Raw genomic sequence first — 26,418 nt, forward strand, 5'->3', positions numbered from 1 at the left:
TAAGAGCCCTTTTAGCCCTTTCTCCTTACATTTGAATTAAACAAGAAACTGATGCCGGTTCATGCGACGAACTTCAAGGGTTTCTTTTAAAAAATATATATTAAAAATTATATTTTTATTCAATCATAGTATTCAAGAAAATCAGTACATATGTTCTTGTTTTATTTTATTTTATTTTATTTTATTTAATTAGGGTTAGGTTAACATCTTTTTCTTGTTAATTAAATTATATGGGCTTTTTTATTTTGGGGATTTTTCTTCTGGGTATATATTGTTCTTCCTTTCCATTTATAATTTTTGCAATTTGGACGATCTTCTTCGTATAAAATCTTTATCTTATTTTTCTTTCTCTCTCTAGGATTTTTTTATCAGTTGACTTTTGTCAATGGCCCACTCAAGAGTAAAAGAATCGATAGATTAGCCCCTGAAATCTTACAAAAGAAGGAAATTAACCCTACATAAAACTATTTTACATTAACAACATAACTTGGACCCAAATAAAACTATTTTACACTACCCTAATTATAATTATATATGTTCATTGTAATAAGCCGAAAAGAAAGAACAACGTGATTAGGGGTGAGATACTTTAATTTAAGCATTTTCGATATTGTATTTCCATTAAGAATCTCATTTATAGTTCTCAATAAAAGACTTGAAGTATCGTCATCGTCCACGTCTGGTTGTAAAATCACAATAACTGAATTGAGAGTCATTTTTTGTATTGATCGTAAAAGAAATTAAGCATAATCTATTTTAGTTAAATTGATTAAAATAAGTTTACACATTATTTTGATGATATGATGCGTGAATCATTAAATAAAACTTAGTTATTCACATACAAAGTTGAAAAACTTATTTTAATAATGCAAATTAATAAAACTAAGTTGTGAAATTGTCTATGCGTAGGTAGGTATAGTTTAAGAAGTGCGAACAGACGTCTTGCTTCAACAGACGGGTGATCTGAAGAAGCGTGAGTAGACGTCTTACTTCAATAGACAGGTGGTCTGAAGAAGCGTGAGCAGACGTCTCAAGGCGAGCAGACGTCTTAAAGCTGAAGAAAGCGCGGACAAACATCTGGGAAGACGTCTCAGCAGCAGTCTGAAAAAGCATGAGCAGACGCATTGTTTCAGCAACAGTCTGAAGAAGTGCGAACAGACGGGTCTTCTGAAGAAGAGTTAATAGACGTCTAAAGCTGATGTAGCGCAAACAGACGTCAAAGCACGAATAGACGGGTCGTCTGAAAAAGAGTGAACAGACGTCTAAAGCTAATGTAGCGCAAACAGATGTCAAAGCGCAAATAGATGGGTGGTCTGAAAAAGAGCAAGCAGACGTCTTTGTGCGAACAGACGAAGCGTGAGCAGACGCTTCAAGTCAAATAGATGACTTAAGTTGTGAAGCACAAGCAAACACCTTATTTCAGATGTGTTGTCTGAAGAAGTGCGCGACCAAGCGTCTTGCTTCATCAAACGTGTTGTCTGAAGAAGCGCGAGCAGAAGTCTTAATTCAACAGACGGGTGGTCTGAAGAAGCGTGAGCAAACGTCTTGCTTCAGTAGTCGTCTGAAGAAAAACTTTGTCCATCTGCACAGTTTATCAGCAGCAGTCTTGCTTCAACAGTAGTCTGAAAAAGAATTTTGCTTATTAGCTTAGTGAACAGCAGCATTCCTTATAAGAAGACACCCTAGTCAGCTTATTACAACTACCACCAAGTGCTCAACCAATATAAAGCACATAATATATAAATCATATTCGACCGTTGCTACGAAAAAACAGCAAAGCACAACAACTTTCTTGGTTACCTAAGCCCTGAATTACTCAAACATTAATTGTCGAAACCTTTAAGTCAATCCAAGATTAGACTACCACATCAGATCAAAGTTGACAAGAAGGGTAACCAACAGAAAGATGACATGTATTCAAATAATAGAGTCTACTATTGCACAGTGACGGTTTCCTTGGTTACCCAATCCCCTAAATTACAGAAGCATAAAATGAGAGCATTTAATGTTGAATCATTATCAATCATTTTAAGATCTCTAAATTACCGGCCATATTCGACTGTTGCCATGCATCTTATTTAAAGAGCTTCAAAACACAACGGTGAAGCAGTCACACGGAAATACACACCAGTTCGACTAAGCTCTAAGTTCTTATTATCTTTCTTATTGTAAAAGTATTCATAGTATAAGCTGAGAGCATATTCAATATTGTAAGTTAAACAGAAAGTTGTCTGTTTAACAGAGTGAGCGTTAAAGTTAAGAACAGGCATCTGTTAAGTTTTGGGTTTCTGACTAGGTTTATATAAGCTCTATATAAACCAAAGTCTTCTAGTGGAATCCTTTTGGAAACAGAAAAAGGGGTGACGTAGGAGTTTTATTTCCGAACATCCATAAAACTCTTATACTATTTACTTTTCGCATTTTAACGTCTTGCATCCGTAACTTCAGATCTAGCAAGCACTTCCGTACTTGAATCATTCAAGAGTTTGCGACAATTTGTGAATAATATAAACAGATTTTAATCTATAACAAAATTAAAATCGCATTGAAAGTCAAGTTTAACCCAACAACATTCAACCTTTTCTATTGTTGTATTCGATTCTAACACTCATATATCATTTTGCTACATTAGTTTACAACTAAGCAGGGACTAGCCTCAATGTTACATGTATAAAAAGAAATATAGAAATATAAAAAAAAAAGGTAAATCAAAATTTAATTGTTTTTATGAATTAATATTTACTAGTACCAACCTTACTAATAGGAAATATTTATTTTGATAATTTTATACAGAATTATAAATTTATAAAATAGAGAAAGAAAAAGAAAAAAAGATATAGGCTCGTGTAAGTTGGAAAAAAAAAAGTATATATTCATAATATAAGTATTTTTATTTTGAAAATCTTTTTTTTTTGTATCTTGTCAATCATTCAAATGTTTATTCTTTAATAAAGTGGTAAGAAGTTAGTAAATTTTCAATATGGGTAATAATAAAAAAAATATTATAAAAAAATTGTCCACTAAAAGAATAAATATTTATAAAAGTAAATGTTTCTAAATTTTTTACAATAATTTTCTTTTAATAAAATCATTTTTATTCTTATATCGGTAGATGTTTAGTAAATAACTTTTTTAAACTCAACTAGATATTGGTACCTTTAAATTAATTTTTTTTTTAAAACTAACATACGATTATATTGAATTAAACTTTGTTTCAATATTTATTTGTTTTTGTTTATAGGACTTCATTTTTAATTCCTTACATATTCTTTTAAATTTTGAATCATTATATGAAAATTTTATTTTGTTGGCTAATTGTATCATTGTATCAATATGTTTTTTTAAAAGTGAAACTATATTTAACAATGATATTTAATCTATGATAAATACATCTAATATGAAATAATTTAGGATCTAAAATGTGGTTTATTAAAATTTTATTTTATTTATTAAAGTAGTATTATAATTTGCATCTAAAGTTAATAAAATTACTTTATTTTCTATAGAATATTTAATAAAACTTTCCCGTACATTAAGTTTGCTAGTAGTCTATATGTACGATCAAATTCAATATCTTTAAAATGAATTATTTTCTTATTTTGTGTTCATCTTTATTTATATAATCGTAATTAAGACACGCAAAATATTACCTAAAACTGAAATCTCAAAAATCACTTGTAAATATAAAGTTATTAATTGGATTATTATTCATATAAAATTCATATATATTTTTTCTCTGGATATATTTAACAAGATAAAGAATTAAATTAAGATGACCAAGAAAAACTTATATAGTTTTAGTAAAATGATTTCAAACTTTGTTAGTACGACGAATGTTACAACCTTCTTAACTATGCTGCCTCGATCTTAACATGATTGTAGAGTATGGACCGAGAGGTGCCTACAAAAAGTCGGGTGTGAATGTTGATATCCAATTGTAGCATTGATTTCATCTTGAATTGTTGAACCTCTCTTCAGCTCATTTATTGTTTACTTAAGAGCATTTCTTCATGATTTTTGTGAACCTATATTAGAATCAAAGGAGGAACTCTAAGTTTGTTCGTAGTTAGTAAACTTAACATAAATTATGAATAATAATATTAATTTTAAATTAAGATTTAAAATAAGAGTCCAATAAAAAAAATTGGAGAGATTTAGACCTTGTAGATTATTAGAGAGTTTAAAAAATAGTAGTAAGAACATGATTTATAGTGTTAGGTTAATTACTCATTTATATAGACAAGATTGCGGAAAAAAAATTATTGCATGTAATAGACACAAAAACATAATAAAAAAACGGGACAATATATGACTCGCAAACACATTTAATCATTTAACCAGATGCAGAATTACCACCTACGGGCTCGAACTCAAGACCTCAAGGATGTTGAAAATATCCACATTTTATTCTATTGAAATTATATTCACAAAACATAAATTCTTTAACCCAAATAACAAGATTGTCATAAGGAGGTGTTATTTTTATAAATAATTAAAATATAAAATTAGATAAATTATTAGGGGAGGAAATTTGGGAGAGGTATGACATGGCGGAATCTGATTCGCTGTATTTTTGTTCTTTTCTCTTTCTCTTTACCTTTATTCTTTTTCAGCCATTATATAGTGACATATCATTCTCCCTCTTTACCCTTCCAAATTATCTCTATCACTCTTTGTAAAATTATGTCTCTTCAAGTCTTTTACTTACCATCTCTTATATTATCTCTTTGAAACCAATGTAAAATTGTGATGGTTTGAATTTTTTTTAGGTTTGCTTAGTTATTTTTCTAGTAAAAATAATAGATATCTATGTTCAATCAACAAAATAAATATGATTTGACAATAGTTATTGTATTTGTGTTATATAAAATTATTTATTGTGTGACACTACATAATTTTATCATAAAGAAACATATCATAAATGGATTATTTGAATAATGCAAAGATGAAACAAAAATGAAGTTTTGGAGATAAGTTTTATTTATTATTATTTTTTTTAAATAATAATAATGTTTTGGCTATACTATATGAACAATTATCATGAAGTTTTGGAGATACGTTTTATTTATTATTTTTTTTTTTAAATAATAATAATGTTTTAGCTATACTATATGAACAATTATCCATTTTCAAATATTATAGTTTAGAAAATGAATAACATTAATATTAAATTTCAATTTTTCTTATTCTTTATTGTTTTACATTTAATATATCAAATTGTATTTTGTATAACAAAAGTATATTATTTAAAAGATTATGTATGAATTTTATATTGTAAACTTATAAAAATATATATATTTTCTTTTATTTAAAGTTTTTATTTTCGGTCCAATTATTCAATTTTGATTTTTACGCTAATTGAGATTCAAACATTTTCTCTTAAACCTTATCATTTTGAAGCTTTTTATTATTAAGCCGTACAATAACAAGTTTTATTTAATGATTTCAAAGCGACGTCATGATTTGGAAACACCAACTCTAACTCCAGAGTTGGGTTTGGAGATATTTTTTAGTTTATTTATAAAATATATTTTTTAAATATTTTATTGAGATATTAATTTAAATAAAATATATTTTAATTATGCATATATTAACAAATTTAATAATATTTTTTCGTTAAAACACAACTTCACTTCAATTTCAGGTGTTTCCAAACAGACTCATATCAACTTGATATTTATAAATATATCAGAGATATGTCACTAATTTAACTAACGAATTTTAACGAATTAAGAGTTTACTACAAAATTTCGTAAAATCAACAAGTAAAGAGCCCCGATTTGACAATTCGACCATTCTAGCGGAAGGGTATTTTTCATTTCCGGCTAAGTTCAAGGTTAAGTCTTAAAGAATTTCTGATACGAGGGTGTTGATGTATCATACACAAGTTCAGGGATATGTTAATTTTTATTTTGCTCCAAATATTTTCAGACTGATTCAACTGTTGTATTCGAGTTTTCTTCCATTTCCTCCTTCCTTAGTCCTTCCCCAACTCCTCTCCTTCGCACGCATTTTTCTTCCTTACCAAGGAAACTCAATTTCGGTCAAAACACAAATCACTATAATAAAACTGTCAGCACCCATTCTTTCTCTTCCGATTCCTACCAAAAACCCAAGATTGAAACCTAATTTACTTTGCATTTCAAGCTCAATAGCATACCCAGATCGGAAACAATCGTCATACGAATGGTCCTTCCTTTCTTGAAGCTCGGTACCCTTGTATTGAAGACTCTTAGCAAACCCATTGCAGCTCGTCTAAAAAAAGAGGCTGGCTTGCATCCGAGGTTCCGTTCATTCATCATCAACATTGCTCAGGTTTTTATGGGTTTTTGTTAGATTATTCATTGATGAGAATGATTTTCTGTCAGATTACTTCATGGATTGCTAGATTAGATATACAAGATTTTCTGTGAATTGGGTTAATAGCAGAAGTGCAGATCACTTTGTCTCTGATTCCATAGAACGAATTGAAAATGACAATCTTGTTGGTTTCCCAAATCCTTAGATTAATGTTGTGATCGATCGTTTTACCATTTGGGATTGAATCATATAAAGTCATAGTTAATCAATCATGTTGATGAATGATGCCAGTGATTGTTTTGGTAGGCTCATGAGTCTTTGATCTAGTTGGTTTCCCAAATTATGAAATTGGAAAGACCCATTAGGCTACTACTGATGTTCAATCTCCTTAGATTAATGATGTGATCGATCATTTTACCATTCAGGATTGAATCATATCAAGTCATAGTTAATCAATCATGTTGCTGAATGCCTCCATGAGTCTTTGAAGTTTGATCTAGTTAAATTTGTCAGTTAATATGAATTTGATGATTGGTAACAGGCAAACCATCGAATGACAACAACAATTCAGAGATATACTTATGCACATGCAACCAATGTTGAAATTCGTCCCTTAAATGAAGAGAAGGCTGTTTCAGATGCAGTGGACCTTATTGGTGAACTCTTTCTCTTTACGGTAATTACTACCTCCTGATTATTATGCCTCAAATTGAGAACACAAATACGATACTCCAAAATCTACTATTGATCATTTTGTTGACAACATTGAAAACCTTGTCATTCCTCGTGTACGAAATGTGAAAAAGATGTGAAAAAACAGGAATTTAACTTTTATACTTAGAGCTTTTCCTATAAAAATTTCTTCACCCCACATATAATCTATAAAAGGGAAATTCGAGTCATTTTTTAGTTTGACAGTTGGTTTCCTCTCAACCAATTCAATTGGCCTTGAGCACCTGTGAAAGCATATCCCAAAATAGGTCTAACAAGATGAAACAAAAGCTGCAGATGATGGATTGATTATTTTTAGTGCTTACTCAAACAACTAGTATTGATTAAGAGCTTGTTTGATGTAAGGTTATTTGAAAATAATCTGATTTCGATTCCACTATGAACGTCCTAAATTGAAGTGGGGCATTGTGCTAGCTCCCTAAATTTAAAGGAGAAAACATGTATTTCTTGTAATATCTCGTCAATGACATTGTTTTTTTTGGTGGTGGTTGTGGGTTGTTTCTACACAAACAAAAACAAAACATCAATGACATTGTTCTAATCAACACTCATATTGGTTTCATTTGATAACATAATTTCTATCAAATTTCTCATCCAAATGTAAATCCAGATGAGATCACATTTAGTTATCTCAACTTTGTGTCAAACAGATTCAAAAATTTATCTAGATTCAAAATCAAAGTGTTTCTAATAGGATTATGTTCATAATTGCCTCCTATTTTGCATCCTATCTTTTGAGCAGGTTGCTGGAGCTGTTGTTGTATTTGAAGTGCAGAGAAGTTCTAGATCAGAAGCAAGAAAAGAGGAACTACGCAGGAGTGAAATGGAGGTAATTACATTGATTAGTACTAAGCTCGTCATCACAAGCTCAATTTCAAATCTTCGGTTTTATCATAAGATTCTTAAATTTTCACCTTTCATTACATATCAGGGGATGAGACAAAGAGATGAAGAATTAGGGAGAGAAGTAGAGCTGATGAAAAGCAAAATAGGAGAGCTTGAACAGCTAGCCAAGTCAAAAGGGCTATTGGGAGTTCTCAATTTTAGACAGCATCCTCTTGAAGATAGCAGCAAATTGGAGAAAGCATGATGAATATTGTCAAGAAATTCTTTGACTTTGCAAATAATGAACTCAAATAATGTCGAATTTGACGAAAATGTGTCTTTCTTTTACATGGGTTTGCTTCTTATTCCGTGTGCTGAAAATTTCACCAAGACATTTTCGTTCACATTGATTTGAAATCAAAATTCACAGGAGTGGAATTGTGGTTTGTCACGCATTATTTAACAAAATTAACATAGTTGAACCAAATCCTATCAAATAATATAACTTGAAGAAACAGGATACAAAGGGCTAAACAAATTAACCAATTATGATTCATATAATAGGATGAATTCTTTGTTGATTCATTTTTTAAATTATATTCTTGATCATGATCTATTATATAACAACCATTTAAGTGGAGTTACTATTTGAAAATGTGAAATAAGTAAAGATTGACTTTCAAAATCTATATTTTCTCACAACATAATTGACCCCAATTTTCTTGATGTTGAGTCTTGTGCCAGCATACTAAAAAATTGAGACTATTGAGTATTGACAATCTTGAATAGATCTTAACTTATTTTAAAAAAAATAAAATAATGTTCAAAATAAGTTTTTATAAGAAAAAAAAATTAAGCCGTCATTCTTTGACCAGTTATCTGCCTAGTTTGTGACTCAAAGTTCTTTGAGTCTAAATATTTTAAATTTAAATTAATAAGTTTTTGTTAAAAAATCATGTTATTAGTTTGCATACACAATATGTTTATGGAATTTTTGTGTTTTTGATTTCTTTTATTTATTTTTCAATTCATACTTCCACATCTTTAATATATGTTAATGTTAATTCAATTTCTATATATTCAATAGAAATAATTTCAAAAATTAGATAAAAAAAATCTTTTATTTGACCTACACTTCAAGTTATGGAATAATCAACGAATTATACCAAATTTCCTAAGATCGTTTGCGATCCCATCTTGTTCAAATTATCATGTTTTCTCTTATTTTTATATAAATAATTTATCTATTATACTGAAAACCTTATAATTGACTTAATTTAAAAGACTCCTCCATTGTAGTGTGTGATAACATATCAATTATAATTTATTTTTTTTAAACAATAGCAAAATTTCAAAAAAAAAAAATTACTTTGACAAATATTTGTCAACAAAATTTTTGTAGTATAAATTGAAAATTTATTATAAAAAACAATATTCACATACATTTGTAACTAAAAATGTTTCAATCAAATCACAATTTTATATTAAATACAATCTACATTACTTTCACTTTTTCACTTTGATAATTTTCAATTTGTAAATGTGATCATGAAAATAAATATAGTTATTATTATTATTATTATTATTATTATTATTATTATTATTATTATTCTAAATGAATTAAGATTTAAAACATTTTAAAAAAAAATTGTATATAAAATTAGACAACTCACTAAATAAATATATATATATATATATATATATATATATATATATATATATATATATATATATATATATATATATATATATATATATATATATATATATATATATATATAAAGAGAAATGATTAGGTGAAGGAATTTGGTGAGGGAATTTGGTGAGAAAATGACGTGGCATAATCTTATTCGCTGAAAAAATCAAATAATTCTCTCTTTTCTCTCTTTCCTCCCACTTTTACATTTTTCAACCATTGAACCTCACCAAATTTCTTCCCTCTATCACTCCTCATATATAAATAAGTATGACCATTTTAATGATTATAATCAAGAGTTTTAAAATGTATAACAAATTATATAATACATTAGATTAATAACAAATACGATATGTAACTCTTGATAATCAAAAGTTTTGAAATATATAAAAAATTACATAGTACATCAAATTAATAACAAATAATAATTTAGATTAAATAAAAATTTATAAAATAAATTTAAAAGTTTAGTGTAAAAATAAATATTTATTCACGCAATGTACGAGCTGATTTACAACAATCAAAGTCTGATTACCTCACATATTATTACCGTATTATTTAAATAATTAGCTTTAATTGTCTTTTAAATTTAAATTATTATTTTTAATAATATATAAATATAAGAAGATTATAATAACTAAAAATATTAACATAAGTATATACAAAAATAATGTCAAAATAATTTGAATATTTAAAAAATAATGTTATTATTATGAGAATTTTAAATTATTTAATATTATTAATTATATTATTTTAATAAATATATTAATTGATTTAACCCTAAATTCACTTACAAATTACTTATCTCATTTACATCACTCAAATAAATAATCTAAATCAATGCACTTACACTCACTTAAATGATGATCTAAGTCAATAAAATTAATCATAATATAACTCAAATAAATTATACATGTAAACTTTAATCTTTATTAAAACTTGTAAATATTAACTAAATAAACTTTTTTTGTAATTACAAAATCCTATGACAAATTTACATGATTTCATTACTAAAAGACATAATCTCCTTTCTAAACAATCTTAAAGTATTAATAACAATGATACAAATCTTCTTTTAAAGGTTTATAATAATTATTTCATATTACCTAAATAAACAAATAAAAATTACCCTTATAAAAAAAAAGATTTTTTTTTTTTTTTTTTTTAAATTTTTTATATATAGTTATGGATGTAGATGTAATTATGAAGAAAATAAAGGGTACAATTGTAAATGTGCTCTATAGCTTTTTGCCGCGAACTCGATCACATAGATAAGAGATATATAGACGTCTCTCCGCCGAAGAAGAGAGAGAAAGAGATTTCTAGAGAGAGAGTAAAACCAGTCGCCAGATTTGATCCAAGAACTCTCAAGAAATCGAGATTATTTGATCTCTATCTCTGTTACCAGCATAAAGATTCTCCAACTATGTAAGTTTTCTCTCTAATTTTCGCTGATTTTCCCTTTTGCTTGCTCGCGTGATTGTTCTATTACAATAGTGAAGTTTTTGTTTGATCTCGTTGTCTATGATCGGGAAATCAACTTGGGTTTTCTGAATTTGAATTTTTAGTGCAGTAAAAATCTGGGTTTGATCTGAATCGACAAACCCATTATAGAGAATTCTGAATTGAAGTTAGTTATCTGTCCATGGGGAATGGTACGAAGGATGGTGCATGCAAATCAGTTTCACATCAGCTCTTTAAGGTTAGGGAAAACAATCGTGTTGATGATCTTCAAGGTATTTTGACTGATCTGCAGTCAGCTAGGAAGGAGAGCCGTACGATTGATGTGGCTTTGCTGGAAGAGCAGGTTAATCAGATGCTCCGTGAGTGGAAGGCTGAACTTAATGAGCCTTCTCCAGCTTCTTCTTTGCAGCAGGTTATCATCTTTTAGTCTAGGTTATCTCCAGTGAACACAGCAATATGTGATTTTCTATTTTTGGGAATTTTAACTCGGTTCATTGTTTGAGTTTCTAGGATGGAAGTCTGGGTTCTTTTTCTGCTGATATTTATAGGCTGCTGCACCTTGGTGAGGAAGAAGATGATGCTACTAGTGTGTTATCTCCTCCTAAGCTTGAATCAGATAATCAAAAAGTTGGATTAGTTAATGAACCTGTCATTCAAGAGGTATTAGCAAGAAGAATACTTAATTGACATGTTTTTGATATAATAATCTTTTTACTAAGAATATGGAGAGTACCCAAGCTTTCAGAAATAACTTCCAATGGACAACTAACAAACATAAACAAGACAAGCTTTGTAATTGTTGTAAAACTGACTTAACATCTTGACATGGGGTTGAAGTAATGAACAACACTTTCAATATCAGATTCTAAGAACTTAAAGTAACCAACATTGTGTTGCACCAATCACCCACTATACTACTTAGAATTGACATGTTTACTTCTTATTATTGTGCCTGAAATCATCTTAAAATTTTCATGCCTCTTCCTTATTGTAGGGATTCAATGGGATTCAGGGTCTTCCGCAAACAGAGTATCATTTGGTTGATGAATGCAAGGGCTCCCATTCAGGAGTTCAAGATATAGGAGTCAGTAACATGTGTTTTAATTCTCAGTTGGACTATCAAGCATGTGACTTGCTCCATGATGTTGAGACCAATTATTTTGGTTTTAATGATATGGGTCCTTGCGGACAGGATGATATGCAACATATTCCTGGTTTATTGCCAAATATATGTCCTCCACCGTCTGCATTCTTGGGGCCAAAATGTGCACTTTGGGATTGTCCAAGGCCTGCTCAAGGATTCCAAGTGTACTGCAGTAGCTATCATTCAGCACTAGCAGTGATTGAGGGTCCGCCTGGTATGACTCCGGTCCTTCGACCGGGTGGCATTGGACTTAAAGATGGTTTACTTTTTGCTACATTAAGTGCAAAAGCTGAAGGCAAAGATGTCGGCATTCCTGAGTGTGAAGGGGCAGCAACAAAGAAGTCCCCGTGGAATGCTCCTGGTAGGTTTTGCTTATTACCATCTATAATTTCTTGATATACTTACCCTGTTAACCAACAAAGGGGGGAGGTGTGACGGTACTTGGATTTTGTGTTAACCTCATCTAGGGAAAAAACTTTGGTCTAATTTTAAAAAATAAAACAAATCCAACTTTCTAATATAATGATTCATTTAATAGAAAGATTAATTTTCAGATCATAATTTTACTTCATTTGCTATATATATATATTCTTCTAGACCATGATTCAAACTATTTTATAGATTATTGTGATTTTGATAAACATAACAAATATATTGATAAGAGTCTTGAACTTAAGAGTTTGAGTTCCCAAGTTTGATTTTCAGTTGCAGTACAATGATTAATGTGGGGTCAAGGTATGTTGTGCTATCCTCCTCATGGAGGAAAAATGATGGTCTAAAAAATAAATAGATCTTTATAAAATACATGTTCAAGACTCCACTTACAATTCAACTTTCTATTATAAAGGTTCATTTAGTATAAATATTATATTTTTGGATCAGGAAGAAATTATTGTGTGATATTTTACTTCATTTGCTTTATATTTGTTTTTCTAGATCACAATTCAATTTTTAATATCATAACTCAAATTATTTTATAGATTATTGTGGTTATTGACAAACATAACAAATATAATGTTAGGAATCTTGAACTTAAGAAGTTGAGTTCTCAAGCTCTCCCACTTTCAATACCTTCATTGAAGTAGGGTCATGGTATGTTATGCTAGCCTCCTGATGGAGGGAAAAATACCATGGTGTAGAAAGTAAAATAAAAATCTTGATATAAAATACATGTCGTGTAAGTGGATATTTTTCTTGCTTTTGCAGAGCTCTTTGATCTAATTGTTCTTGAAGGCGAAACGATAAGAGAATGGCTATTTTTTGACAAGCCTCGGAAGGCATTCGAGAGTGGGAACAGAAAGCAAAGGTTACTGCCTGACTATGTTGGTCGTGGCTGGCATGAATCAAGGAAGCAAATAATGAATGAATATGGGGGGCTTAAGAGATCATACTATATGGATCCACAACCAAGGAAAGACTTTGAATGGCATCTGTACGAGTATGAGATTAATAACTGCAATGCTTGTGCACTGTATAGGCTGGAATTTAAGCAAGTTGATTTGAAGAAAAGTAGCAAAGCAAAGACGACCAATACAAAAGATTCAGTTGCTGATCTTCAGAAGCAAATGGGAAGGCTTATAGCTGAATTTCCTCTGATAACAAGCGTTCTTCCGAGGGGAGAATAGACACAAGCTCGAATAATTGTTGATATTTGGTGTGGTTATTACTTAATGTAGCTGGATATGATAAGTGGGTTTGGATCATCTATATCCGCCAATATTAGACTAAAGCGGATAGCAAAGGCTGACTACTCTCAAAGTTGCTTCGGTCGAATGATGATCCTGTTAATAGGTAAGTTTTTCCTTTTGAGAAAAGAATCAGGATTGTGAAATTGGAGGAGTATGCTTTTAGTATTTGGTATTCTAGAGATACTAACGTTTGGAAAGTCCTTTTTATTTGAATTTGACATCTTTATACAAGGGTCAATTTGCCGAATTTGCAAAGCCTGCCTTTGGTTATTTGCAATTTAAGACAATATAATTAAAGGGCGCGGATAAGTGACTGATGTATCTATTGTTTGGAAGAATACATGAAAAGTTTTATGCTCTTACTGGCTTGCAAAATCTGTAAATATTTATTGCTTTTGTCTTTATGATACCTCTAATAGCAAGTTGTGGATTGAAATATTGTTGTTAAACACTAGTTTAAGTAAAGCTGTGATCTTGTTGGTTGCTTGGTCTCAAATTGGATAATTTTTGGGTAATTTTGTTATTACTCCATTTAGAAACACTTTATTTTTGTTTTTGATCTAGATACTTTGTTTGAAAACTTAATTTAAGAGATTCAAAAATAGGTTTAAGGTTGAAATACTTTTTTTTATGTGAAATATTTGGAAACATGGTTTAGTCTTGGTGGTTTATTATCTGAATTTGAATTCATAAAAAGTGTTTTCAAACTGTCTTCTTTAAACTTGAATTATTTTGAGACATGGCTTGTAAGTTGTGAAATAATTGAGATGGGTTTTTTTTTTTTTATTTATTTATTTATGTGGATGGAACTTGTAAATAATAGTGTAAGTGATTGTCACATTAGTTAACAGTTTGTTGATATGTCTATTTTATCAGTGTCAATATTTGTTGATCATGTTTATTCAATATGTGCATTTTATGACTTGTCTATTCAACCACCGCATATTTAAACTATATAATAATTCATGTGCATGTTTTAATGATTTTTAAAATTATTAACTATATAAAATGAAGGAGTCTGAAGATCAAGAAAAAGAAAATCAAACTATTAATTTGAATTTAGTCTAGGTAGTTAGTTGAAAAGTAAAAAGAAGATAGAAATGACATTGATTGATAGAGGTATGAATTCCAACATAATTAGTTCATATATAGTTGAAAAAGGAACCTAATGAAAATATTTTTTCTTTGGATGCTTGACTTAACAATAAAATCCATTAGTAATTTTTTCGAGCTAGATTTAACAAATGATAGTAATACAAATGAAGATTATTTTTTTTATACATTTAGACAAGAAAAGAAAAATAATTAAAGATAAGACGTCGTCCAACAAAATTGACGAGGCTAAAGGAATGTGCATTTCCTTTCTTTAATAGGTTTTTTCTTCGTTCTTGGTGGCCGCAATGCAACTTTTATCGCGGTATCAAACACAATCTTCACATCCTGCAACCATTTACACAAAATTCCAAAATATAAAAAATGTAAGAGGATAGTTTATTTTGATTAAATTTGAATAATAAGATTTTTAATATATATTTGTTGAATATTAGAGCTGCATTTAATGTAAGAAACAACACCAATCATTTTCTTTAGCTCCAACCTCTATAATTATAAACATTTTATTAAATAATTCCAAAATTTGTTTTTCTTTATTTAAAAAAATGTTTATTATTACCAGGGTTGGAGCTAAAGATGCGGTGATTCATTAATGGCTAATGGAGCGTCACTCGAACCCTGAATTTGGTGGGTCATGGAAAGACCAACTAGCCAATGTGTTGTGTTTTCTGTTCTCATGTCTTTTTCTAGTCATGGTATGATATATTTCATGGGCAAAATTATTAACTATATTTATAAAATAAAGGAGTCTGAAGATCAAGAAAAAGAAAATCAATTATATCTTGTGCAAATGTATATATAACCCATTAATGTTAAACTAAATGAATCGTTTTATTTTTTTTTATTTTGTATTTAGTCGCGTTTTTAGATCATGTGTTAGTTGGTACTTGATAGTTAGTTGAAGAAAAGTAAAAATAAGATAGAAATTACATTTATTTGATAGAGGTATGAATTCCAACATAATTAGTTCATACATAGTTGAAAAAGAAACTAATGAAAATATTGTTTCCTTAGATGATCGACTTAACAATAAAATTCATTAGTATCTTTTTCAAGCTAGATTTAAAAAAGAGAGTAATGCAAATGGAGACTATTATTTTTGATACATTTAGACAAGAAAAGAAAAATAATTGAAGATTAAGACGTAACAAATATTAATCATCCAACAAAATTGACGAGACTAAAGGAATGTGCATTTCCTTTCTTTTGTAGGCTTTTTCTTCGTTTTTGGTGGTCGCAATGCAACTTTTATCGCGGTATCAAACACAATCTTCACATTCTGCAAATATTTACACAAAATTCCAAAAAATAAAGAAATATGAAAGGATAGTTTAATTTGATTACATTTGAATAATAAGATTTTTAATATTTACTTGTTGAGTTTTAGAGCTGCATTCAATGTAAGAAACAGCACCAATCATCTTCTTTAGTTCCAACCCCTATAATCATAAATATTTTATTAAATTATTTCAAATTGTGTTTTTCTTTATTTAAAAATAAAAATAAAATATACCTGTGCTGTGGTTATTGGCGTTGCATTAGGATGATCACACAAATATTGATTGTCCTCTCTTAAATCTGAGTGTACAATTAATTAGTTAAAAAAAACTCACATTAGTTTAAAGTAATGATTAATTATTCAATTATTTAAATAAATACAAATTATATATTATTGTATAGTTCTATTTAAGATATGTTTAATACATTCTTTAATTATATTAATAATTATTTTAAACTGAAATGGTACTTATTCTTCACAAAAATGTTTTTAAAATACTCAAACAGTTCAAAGTCAAAATATTTTGAATGAAAAAGTATTATTTATAGAATAAAATCTTCTTCATAAAAATGTTTTCGAATAAACAAATGTTAATTCTTCTCTATATGAAAAATTACTAATATCAATCAAAATTCGAATTGACCTCTACAAATGTTGATGGTATTAAAAATATTGACAAACGATATCATGTTGAAATTGCTCGATACCAACCGACTAGTCAATTGGCATTGAGCAATGTCGAGCTTTATTTGGTTGATATTGCCTATTTTATCAACAGATGCCGACTGGCTCAATCTCGGTTGGTATGGCTCAATATCAATCAGATATTCGGTTTGTATAAGTTGTTATTTACTAGTGTTGGTAAAATTTTTTTATCTTACCGAGTTTAGTCCCGACAAGCACAACAGGTACGTTTGGTGAATAATGTCTTAGTTCAGGAATCCACTGTTAAATACAATTGAAATTATATGAGAAATGAATGAAATTTTTGGTAATACCAATTTAAGAACAAATGAAAAAGTTCATTAATGAAAGGTTTATAATTTAAAAAGGAGAAACATTATATATACCTTCTTAAAGATATTCTCATAACTAGGTTTGCTTGTGAGTGAGAAAGCCAACAAGAAAACATCAGCTCCTCTATAGCTCAAAGGTCTAAGCCTATTGTAATCTTCTTGTCCTGCATTTTAAATATCTTTAAGCAAAATTCTAACCAAAATTTGTATGGTTCCCTCCAAAACTTATGCAAACAAGTATGTGTAGACCTCGGTTCACTCGAGTATCAATAGAAATTTTATGCAAACTTGCCTGCGGTATCCCACAAGCCAAGGTTAACCGTGCTTCCATCCACGACAACATTTGCACTGAAATTGTCGAACACTGTCGGAACATAGTCCTATGTACAAGTACAAAGATAATCCACAAATTTATATACTTTAAGAAAAAAAAGAAAAAGTGATGGATCTTGGCGACAATTCCTAACCGTGGGAAAAGTATTGCTGGTGTAGGAAATGAGCATGCATGTTTTTCCCACAGCCCCATCTCCCACAGTCACACACTTGATGAACTTTGCAGTATTCATCTTCTCTTGTCTTTAGAATGACATTGATGGCATTAAGCAAGGATGGAAAAGAAGAAAAGACTTGAGAGCTAAAGTGATAAGTGAGAAATGAGAGCTAGGGTTGTCTTTAATACTACTACTTGTAACAAATACAAATTAGTATGTTTAATGTTTTATTATTATTATTATGATTATTATCTTTCTTCAATTGCAAGTGTACAATGAAAAGTAGGTGTATGGGTGCTGTTAGTTGAGGTTTAAGTGTTGGTGAAGGGAGGGATAGAATTAATGTTTATGTAACTTATAAGTAATTGTTTCATTACTAATCATGAAAACATTATTATCTTTTTCTTCTAGCGAGAAATTAAGTGCAGCCCACATCGTGCCCAAACGCAACGAAAACATCACAATATATTGAAGATATGTTACTGAGATATTTAAAGATCGTATAAATTTTAAGATGGTTAAAATATTTACAAAATGTAACAAAAATAATCTAATACACAATGGAGATTAGGGTTCTAAAGACCAAACAAAAATTTGTTCAACGTGTATAAAAGAAATCAACTTATTTTTATTAAAATGTAGGTTATTTGAATGAAGACAATTAAAAATAAAAATTTAAGTGAAATGGTTGAGTGAAATCCAATATTATAACAGTAATATTTTATAAAAATTAATTATTAATAAGTTTTTTCTGTTTATTTTAAATGGTTAGTGTGTAAAATTAGTTACTAATTAAGTATTTTTTTTTAGAATTTTGATTTAGTATTTTTTTTTTCACTCCTTGCAAATTCAAGATTGATGAACTTGTAATGTTTACCCTTAAATTTAATATCACTTAATCATAATTTTAATCAATTGTTTATTTATTCTTGTTTAATATCGAGAGTCTATCGAGACTCGATGAGAGACTCGATCATACTCTTTTATATCTCAATCAACTCCAAAATTATTTTGAGTTCTTTAAAAATAATCTTAAATAACTATAATCCTATATATATTATATTATTGATTCAAATTATCAACTAAAACAACAAAATATATTTTAATATACTTTTTAATTCTTCTTACCTAAATAGCTCATTTTCTATATATCCAAAACTAAGATTTTTTTTTTTTTTAAATTTATTTTCTCTAGAGACAATAACAAACAAATTGATTTTGGGAAATCCTATGGTTAGGGTGTCTTTCAACAAGCTTGCGTGTAAAGTATATCCCAAACTAATTGAAAGTGACTCACTGCCAAAAGTTCACAATTTTGGTATAACACCCATTGAATTTTGATAAAATTGATAAATAAACTCTTTATTTTATATATAAAATGAACAACTCACATAGAAAATTCCAACAAATTTAGAACATTTTTTTTGTTGACTATATTAAGGGCAACTTGACTCTCAATGATGTTGATATATATCAATATCAACTCTAATTTAAGCCATTTCTTTTAAATTAATCATTAACACTAAAAGAAGAATTCTTCACAAATAGGTAAAATATCTTACAAGTTTAACTTGTGTTTTTATAATTGAATGTTTCAATGAATAATGTTGATATCATGTTCAAAATTTAGTATATACAATAAATTTTATTAATTTATTATTAAAAATCAATTTCATGATCTTATTATTTAATTTTTAACATTTTAATATATAAAAATATACAATCTTTTAATTCACTAGGGTGATTAATTAAATGTCAAACACTAATAACACATTAAATTGAACTTTTAAAATTTAAGAATATATATAATATATACCACATTTTAAAAACATTTTAAGGGGAGGATATGTATACTTTCAAAGGTAAAGTCTATGGGGAATTTGATAATATGACCCTAAAAACCAAGCTATTTTGAAATATAACCTCCATAATAATTTTTTTGTTTTTTAACCTTTTTTTAGAATTTTTTTCAATTTTACCCCTCAATAACCTTTTCATTTTAATTTTTTTTTTTCTTTTTTTTTCTTTTCCTTTCCCTCTCTCCTCTCATTCACTCCCCTCCCCGTTGGTCCCCCACCACCCCCCATCCCCCACATGTCCCCCATTTCCCAAACATTCCCGATTCCCCCAATCACCTTTCTTCTTCCTTTCCACCGCGACCCCACCACCCTCCCTTCCCCCAACTGCCAGCCACCGTAGTCCGAGGGAGACCAACTGCCGCCACGCCAACGACACAGCTCCGCGACGCCTGAGACCCAACTAAGACCCCGCGACGAGACCATCTAAATGGGTACGTTCATTTCTATCGATCTCATTTCATTCACGTTATGGTTGAATGGCTGTTAATGTTATGATTGAAATGCTGGGAAATGCTGGGAAATGCTACGTAAACGAAATGCTGTCAAAATCGGTCCACGCCCCACGCCCAACCCCCATGCCCCACGCATAATCTCCCACCTCCACACCCCACGCCCTACCCCCACGCCCCACGCCCAACACCCACGCCCCACGCCCAAGCCCCACGCCCCACGCCCCACGCCCAAGCCCCACGCCCAAGACCCACGCCCCACGCCCAAGCCCCACGCCCCACGCCCCACGCCCCACGCCCCACGCCCAAGCCCCACGCCCAAGCCCCAACCCCCACGCCCAACCCCCACGCCCAACCCCCATGCCCCACGCCCAAGTCTCACGCTCCTCGTCCCACCCCCACCCCCACGCCCCACGCCCAAGTCTCACGCCCCTCGCCTAAGACCCACGCCCAACCACCACGCCCAACCCTCACGCCTCACGCCCTTGCCCCACGCCCCAGGCCCCACGCTCAACCCCCACGCCCCACGCCCAAGCCCCACGCCCCCCCACGACCCACGCCCAAGCCCAACGATCCATTTATGGTATGTTTTCTTTTCTACACTAACATTTAAATTTCTATCAATTGCAGATTCCAATTTATATGTTAGCTGTTTTGTCCTATATGATGGTGAGTGGCTGAAAGATGATGAAGGTGTTAGTTCTTTTGAAGCAAATTCTTTAGTAGGTGTGCATCTATCCCGAAATACTACATATGAAGAATTAACTGAAATCGTCTATGATGCTATTCGTGTGGACAAAGTGAGATATGATTTAGTGTTGAAAGTGAAGTATAATTGTCTTTTTAAAAGAGCTCCTCCTGCTGTTATCCGATGTGATAAAGATGTGATGTTCTATGTGCAACATATTTCGACTTCACACCAAGAGAAAAACACTCCTCTTTGTGTATCTTTACTAGAGAAGTCACAACCTTCACACCCAACGGATGAAATCCAAAGAGAGGAGGTTTCTGAATTTGAGCATGAAGATCCACTCCCCCAAAATGACATACACAATGCAGTAAATGAAGAACAACAAGTCCCATTTCTTCATCCGAGTGAATTGGTTGCTAGTACCCCCTTTTGAACCCATGCCAGCCACTTCCCCTATGAGGAAAACATCCATCAATGTTGAGGAACCAATCCCGGTTGAAACACATGCTCAATTAACCCTTGAAAACGGATTGGAAGTGGGTACGTTTTATGAGAACAAAAAAGAACTTCAATTGAGGGTGCATAGATATGCGATGGCTAATCATTTTGAATTCAAAATCGAAAAGTCAACAAAAGTTCTTTGGTTTGTGAAATGTGTGAATGAGAATTGCAAGTGGAGGTTGCGTGCCGTGAAAGGGAAATTTCAAGAGATGTTTGAGATTCGAAAATTACTAAATGTACACACATGCTCAATTTTGACGAGGCAAGAGAATGTGAGGCAAGCACCATCATGGGTAATTGTGGAGTGCATCAAACGTAAGTATATGGACCATCACCATGACCACATGCCTAAGAAAATAATGGAAGACATACAGACAAATTATGGGTTTAAGCTGAAATATAATAAGGCTTGGAGGTCTAGGGAACAAGCATTAATGGCAGTGCGAGGAACAGTGGAGGAATCATATGGAAAATTTCCATCATACCTGTTCATGTTGGCGAAGAATAACCCAGGTACCATAACTGACATTCAGACGGATGAGCATGGCCATTTCAGATATATGTTCATGTCTCTAGGCTTCTCAATCAGAGGTTTCAAGTATTGTCGTCCAATATTGTCCGTCGATGCCAGTTTTCTTAAACACAAGATTGGAGGTCAATTATTGATTGCGATTGCATTGGATGCGAATGAACAACTATTTCCCCTTGCTTTTGGCGTTGTTGATTCGGAGAATAATAACTCTTGGACATATTTCATGCAACGATTAAGAGTGGCAATTGGATTAGTCCCGGATCTCGTCTTCGTATCTGATAGACACCCAAGTATTGCCAATGCTTTGTCCGCTGTTTTTCCAGAAGCACATCACGCGGCATGCACATACCACATCAAAATGAATATTATGGCCAAATTCAAAACCGATAACTGCCACGATGAGTTTGATATGGCTTCACGCGCATATACAGTGCCAAAGTTTCAACTCCATTTTGACAAGATCAAGACCAAGGACCCTCGTATTGCTGTCTATCTGGAAGGGATAGGAGTGGAGAGATGGAGTCGTGCATTTTTTTCCTGGTTTTCGATACAATCAAATGACAAGCAATTACGCTGAGAGCTTTAATAGTCAGTGCAGAAATGCTAGGAAATATCCCATATCAACATTGGCTGAGTATTTACGAATCACACTACAAGAATGGTTTCATGATAGAAGAGAAAAAGCTTCTAACCACACAGAACATTTATCTCAATATTATGAAAAGTACTTACGTGAACAAGCTGAGAAGGCCATATTCTACACCGTTAATCCGCTTAACAGATTCGAGTTTCATGTGAATGACGGTCAACATGATTTTCAAGTTGATCTCCAAACTCGAACTTGTACTTGTATGGTATTTGATCTATCTGGTCTTCCTTGTAAACATGCCCTTGCTGCTGCCCATTCTCGGAAAACTATTCCATATGAGTCCAGCTCAAGGTTAGAGAATTATTGCATTGTTTAATTCTAAGATTGAATTTATATAACTTAAATGTTTTTTTTTCAGGTTTTTCACAACTGAAGCGTGGTGTATGGCATATGTAGATACATGTTATCCAGTTTGCGATGAAGGTTCTTGGGATATTCCAGAAAATATCAAGGAACGAGTTTGTCTAAAACCCCCCATCAAGGTTAAGAAGGGTAGGCCAACAACAAAACGTAGGCCATCACAAGGTGAGCCTCGTAAGGAACAGAGACGGTGCAACTCATGTAGCGGTCGAGGCCATAACAGGGCAACATGCAAAGCAGTGATGCCTGCACCATCTACTTCAAGACAACAAGTGTCACAACCTTCACAACCTTCACAACCGTCACAATTGGCACAACCTTCACAATCTTCATCTTTGCCACATTCTCTAGACAATATTTCTTTTGGTAAAATTGTATCTTTTTGTTAAATTGTAAGTTTTTGCACCAACTGAATTAGTGACTATTCCATATGATGTTTTATATATATATATATGTAGATGGTAGTTTTGTCCAGGTGGTATATGTGCAGGTGCCTTTTTTTTTGTTGTAATAGATCTGATGTGCAGGTGCCCAAAGGCAATAAGTGGGGCGTGGGCCTTTGGGCGTGGGGCGTGAGCCATTGGGCGTGGGGCGTGGGCCTTTGGGCGTGGGGCGTGGGCCTTTGGGCGTGGGGCTTGGGCCTTTGGGCGTGGGTAGTGGGCGTTGGGCGTGGGCGTGGGGCTTGGGCGTGGGACGTGGGGGTTGGGCGTGGGGCGTGGGGCTTGGGCGTTGGAGCTTTACATATTATTTACTTGAATTAATTTAAGGTTTTGTTATACATATTACTAGAAAATCTCATTCATTTGAATCTAACAAAGACAACAATAATTAACTAATTTTAGAATGAAATTTGAAGCAAACAAAATAACTATTTATATTGAATTTAGATCAAGGGTCTACAATTTGATGGAATAACCTTACTGCCTATTTGTTTCTCAAAAAATTCATATTTTCAGTGACCACATTTGATATATCCAATGAGGCAGTAAGATATTCCAAATGCATAATTGTAAAAACCCCACAGTCCTCACTTTTGGTTGTCTTTGAGACTATTGGGTGTGGTATTATGGAATATGGCATCGCATCCAATTTGATCTGTGGAAACCTTTGTTTATCGCTCGTGCTGAACCCCTGTTCAAGCAAGTACGGCACCATTACACACATTGGTTTCAAGAATTTGTCATATTCATCCTTTGGGAACATATTCTGTTCGCAGTCATATACATATATGCACCAATCTTGTAGATGAATCTTGCACAGAACCTAGTGCTTCTGCTTTATGTTCAAGGGTACATATATCATATCAACAATATTCCAAGGATTACTTCCTTCACCAACTACGTATTCCATGAGATCGTCAAATTCGTAGCCTGCAGGATTCGTGGGCGTGGGGCGTGGGTAGTGGGCGTTGGGCGTGGGGGTTGGGCGTTGGGCGTGGGGGTTGGGCGTTGGGCGTGGGGGTTGGGCGTTGGGCGTGGGGGGTTGGGCGTGGGTAGTGGGCGTGGGGCGTGGGTAGTGGGCGTTGGGCGTGGGGGTTGGGCGTTGGGTGTGGGGGTTGGGCGTGGGGCGTGGGGGTTGGGCGTGGGTAGTGGGCATGGGGCGTGGGGGTTGGGCGTGGGGGTTGGGGCTTGGGCGTGGGGCTTGGGCGTGGGGCGTGGGTCTTGGGCGTGGGGCGTGGGGGTTGGGCGTGGGGCGTGGGGGTTGGGCATGGGGCATGGGGGTTGGGCGTGGGGGTTGGGCGTTGGGCGTGGGGGTAGGGCGTTGGGCGTGGGGCGTGGGGCGTGGGACTTAGGCGTGGGGCGTGGGTAGTGGGCGTGGGGTTTAAAAAAATAGAGAACAGAAATACTTACCGTATTGTGTAACCATTGTTGAGGCTTGAGCAATCTGTTGAATAAAGAACGACATGCAGAGCAAGTCGTCAACTCCTTGAAATCCTTTGCATCACTCTTTAACCATTTCTTCAACTCCTTCATCTTTTCCTCGTCAATTCGTAACAAAGGATTAACCTTAACCGGATCATTTAGTTTAAACCCTTTCCCACCAGGGTCGGTGTATTCCCCCAATTGTTTCGACTTCTTCTTTCTCCGAAAACTTTTACCAACAAATTGTGATGAAGTCAATTGTTTCACCTCATTCTCCTTCTCCTTCTGCTTATTCTTCTCCTTCTTCTTCTCCTCCTCAGTCTCCACAATCACCTCCTTCACAATCTCTTTTTCCACCTCCTCTTTCTTCTCCTTTGGAACATGGAGCAAATCTTCTTCCTGCACAATCAAAAAATTAGATTAATATACATTGTGGAATTGGAATGTAGGGCGTGGTGCAATACCTTGTCATTCTTCTCAGCTTCTTTCTCCACCTCCTTCTCCTTCTCCACCTCCACCTCCTTCTCCTTGTCCTTGTTCTCCTCCACCTCCACCTCCACCTCCTTTTCCTTGTCCTTGTCCTTGTTCTCCTCCACCTCCTTATTCTCCTCCACCTCCTTATTCTTCTCTACCTCCTTATTCTCCCCCTCCTCCTTGTTCTCCTCCACCTCCTTATTCCCCTCTACCTCCACCTCCTTATTCCCCTCTACCTCCACCTCCTCCTCCTTATTCTCCTCTACCTCCTTATTCTACCCCTCCTCCTTGTTCTCCTCCACCTCCTTATTCTCCTTGTTCTCCTTGTTCTCATGCACATCATCATTCTTCTCCTCTAGGCCATCAAAAACCAATTTGCGAGAGGTTTTTGGCGTGGGGGGCGAATCATCATTCTGCACAATGAAAAAATCAGATTAATATATATACATTGTGGAACGTGGGGATTCGCACGTTCTATACCATACCTTGTCATTCTCCTCAGTCTTCTCGTCATTCTCCTCAGTCTCCTCGTCCTCCTCCTCAGTCTCCTCGTCCTCCTCCTCAGTCTCCTCGTCCTTCTCCAAAGTCTCCTCCTCCTCAGTCTCCTCGTCCTCGTACTCGTCCTCCTCCTTCTCATCGTTCTGCAAAATCAAAAATGAAATGAGATTAATATACATTTTGAGGTCTTGGGCGTGGGGTGTGGGGGTTGAGCGTGGGGGTTGGGCGTGTGGCGTGGGGGTTGGGCGTGGGGCGTGGGGGTTGGGCGTGGGGGTTAGGCGTTGGGCGTGGGGGTTAGGCGTGGGCGTGGGGCTTGAACGTTGGGCGTGGGGGTTAGGCGTGGGGCGTGGGGGTTGGGCGTGGGGGCGTGGGGGTTGGGCGTTGGGCGTGGGGGTTGGGCGTGAGGGTTGGGCGTGGGGTTGGGCGTGGGGGTTGGGCGTGGGGGTTGGGCGTGGGGTTGGGCGTGGGGGTTGGGCGTGGCGTTGGGCGTGGGGGTTAGGCGTGGGGGTTAGGCGTGGGGCGTGGGGGTTGGGCGTGGGGGCTTGGGCGTTGGGAGTGGGGGTAGGGTGTTGGGCGTAGGGATTAGGCGTGGAGCGTGGGTAGTGGGCGTGGGTAGTGGGCGTGTGGGTGTGTACCTTTTTCGATTTCCTCTTCTCAGCCTTTCTCTTCTTGGCCAACTTCTCAGCATTCCTCTTTTGGCCAACTCATCATCAATCTTCTTCTTTGACAAAATCGCCAGCCTCTCTCGCCTCTCCTTCCTCTTTCTTGTAATCTCATCATCATCCTCAGTCTTCT

The 26,418-nt window shown here is 33.7% G+C and overlaps 4 protein-coding genes across 4 annotated transcripts; 3 read left to right on the top strand and 1 right to left on the bottom strand.

Moving 5' to 3' along the window:
• The first annotated feature begins 5,951 nt into the window (after positions 1–5,951).
• On the top strand, positions 5,952–8,248 carry LOC124911969 (OPA3-like protein). The gene is made up of 4 exons (XM_047452514.1): positions 5,952–6,315; positions 6,842–6,976; positions 7,775–7,861; positions 7,964–8,248. Exons 1-4 carry the CDS (start codon positions 6,187–6,189, stop codon positions 8,120–8,122), a joined length of 510 nt encoding a protein of 169 aa, XP_047308470.1. The 5' UTR covers positions 5,952–6,186; the 3' UTR covers positions 8,123–8,248.
• Positions 8,249–10,836: 2,588 nt separating this feature from the next.
• On the top strand, positions 10,837–14,211 carry LOC124911971 (transcription factor VOZ1-like). The gene is given in 6 exon segments (XM_047452515.1): positions 10,837–10,981; positions 11,127–11,429; positions 11,528–11,677; positions 12,012–12,522; positions 13,368–13,751; positions 13,754–14,211. Coding segments are annotated over 5 exon segments (1,332 nt in total). The 5' UTR covers positions 10,837–10,981; positions 11,127–11,198; the 3' UTR covers positions 13,810–14,211.
• A 1,771-nt stretch (positions 14,212–15,982) lies between these two features.
• Positions 15,983–17,891, bottom strand: LOC124911471 (rac-like GTP-binding protein RAC13). Its single transcript, XM_047451957.1, has 7 exons — positions 17,725–17,891; positions 17,550–17,637; positions 17,312–17,421; positions 17,123–17,186; positions 16,476–16,540; positions 16,336–16,401; positions 15,983–16,241 (listed from the first exon to the last, which is right to left on the bottom strand). The coding sequence occupies exons 1-7, from the start codon at positions 17,821–17,823 to the stop codon at positions 16,143–16,145; spliced, it is 591 nt and encodes a 196-aa protein (XP_047307913.1). The 5' UTR covers positions 17,824–17,891; the 3' UTR covers positions 15,983–16,142.
• A 3,716-nt stretch (positions 17,892–21,607) lies between these two features.
• On the top strand, positions 21,608–23,178 carry LOC124912909. The gene is made up of 4 exons (XM_047453546.1): positions 21,608–21,761; positions 21,825–22,093; positions 22,506–22,720; positions 22,788–23,178. The coding sequence occupies exons 1-4, from the start codon at positions 21,608–21,610 to the stop codon at positions 23,176–23,178; spliced, it is 1,029 nt and encodes a 342-aa protein (XP_047309502.1).
• The last annotated feature ends 3,240 nt before the right edge of the window (positions 23,179–26,418 follow it).

The sequence above is a fragment of the Impatiens glandulifera genome, chromosome 8 (genome assembly GCF_907164915.1).
Source record: "Impatiens glandulifera chromosome 8, dImpGla2.1, whole genome shotgun sequence".
In the NCBI taxonomy this organism is placed as follows: Eukaryota; Viridiplantae; Streptophyta; class Magnoliopsida; order Ericales; family Balsaminaceae; genus Impatiens; species Impatiens glandulifera.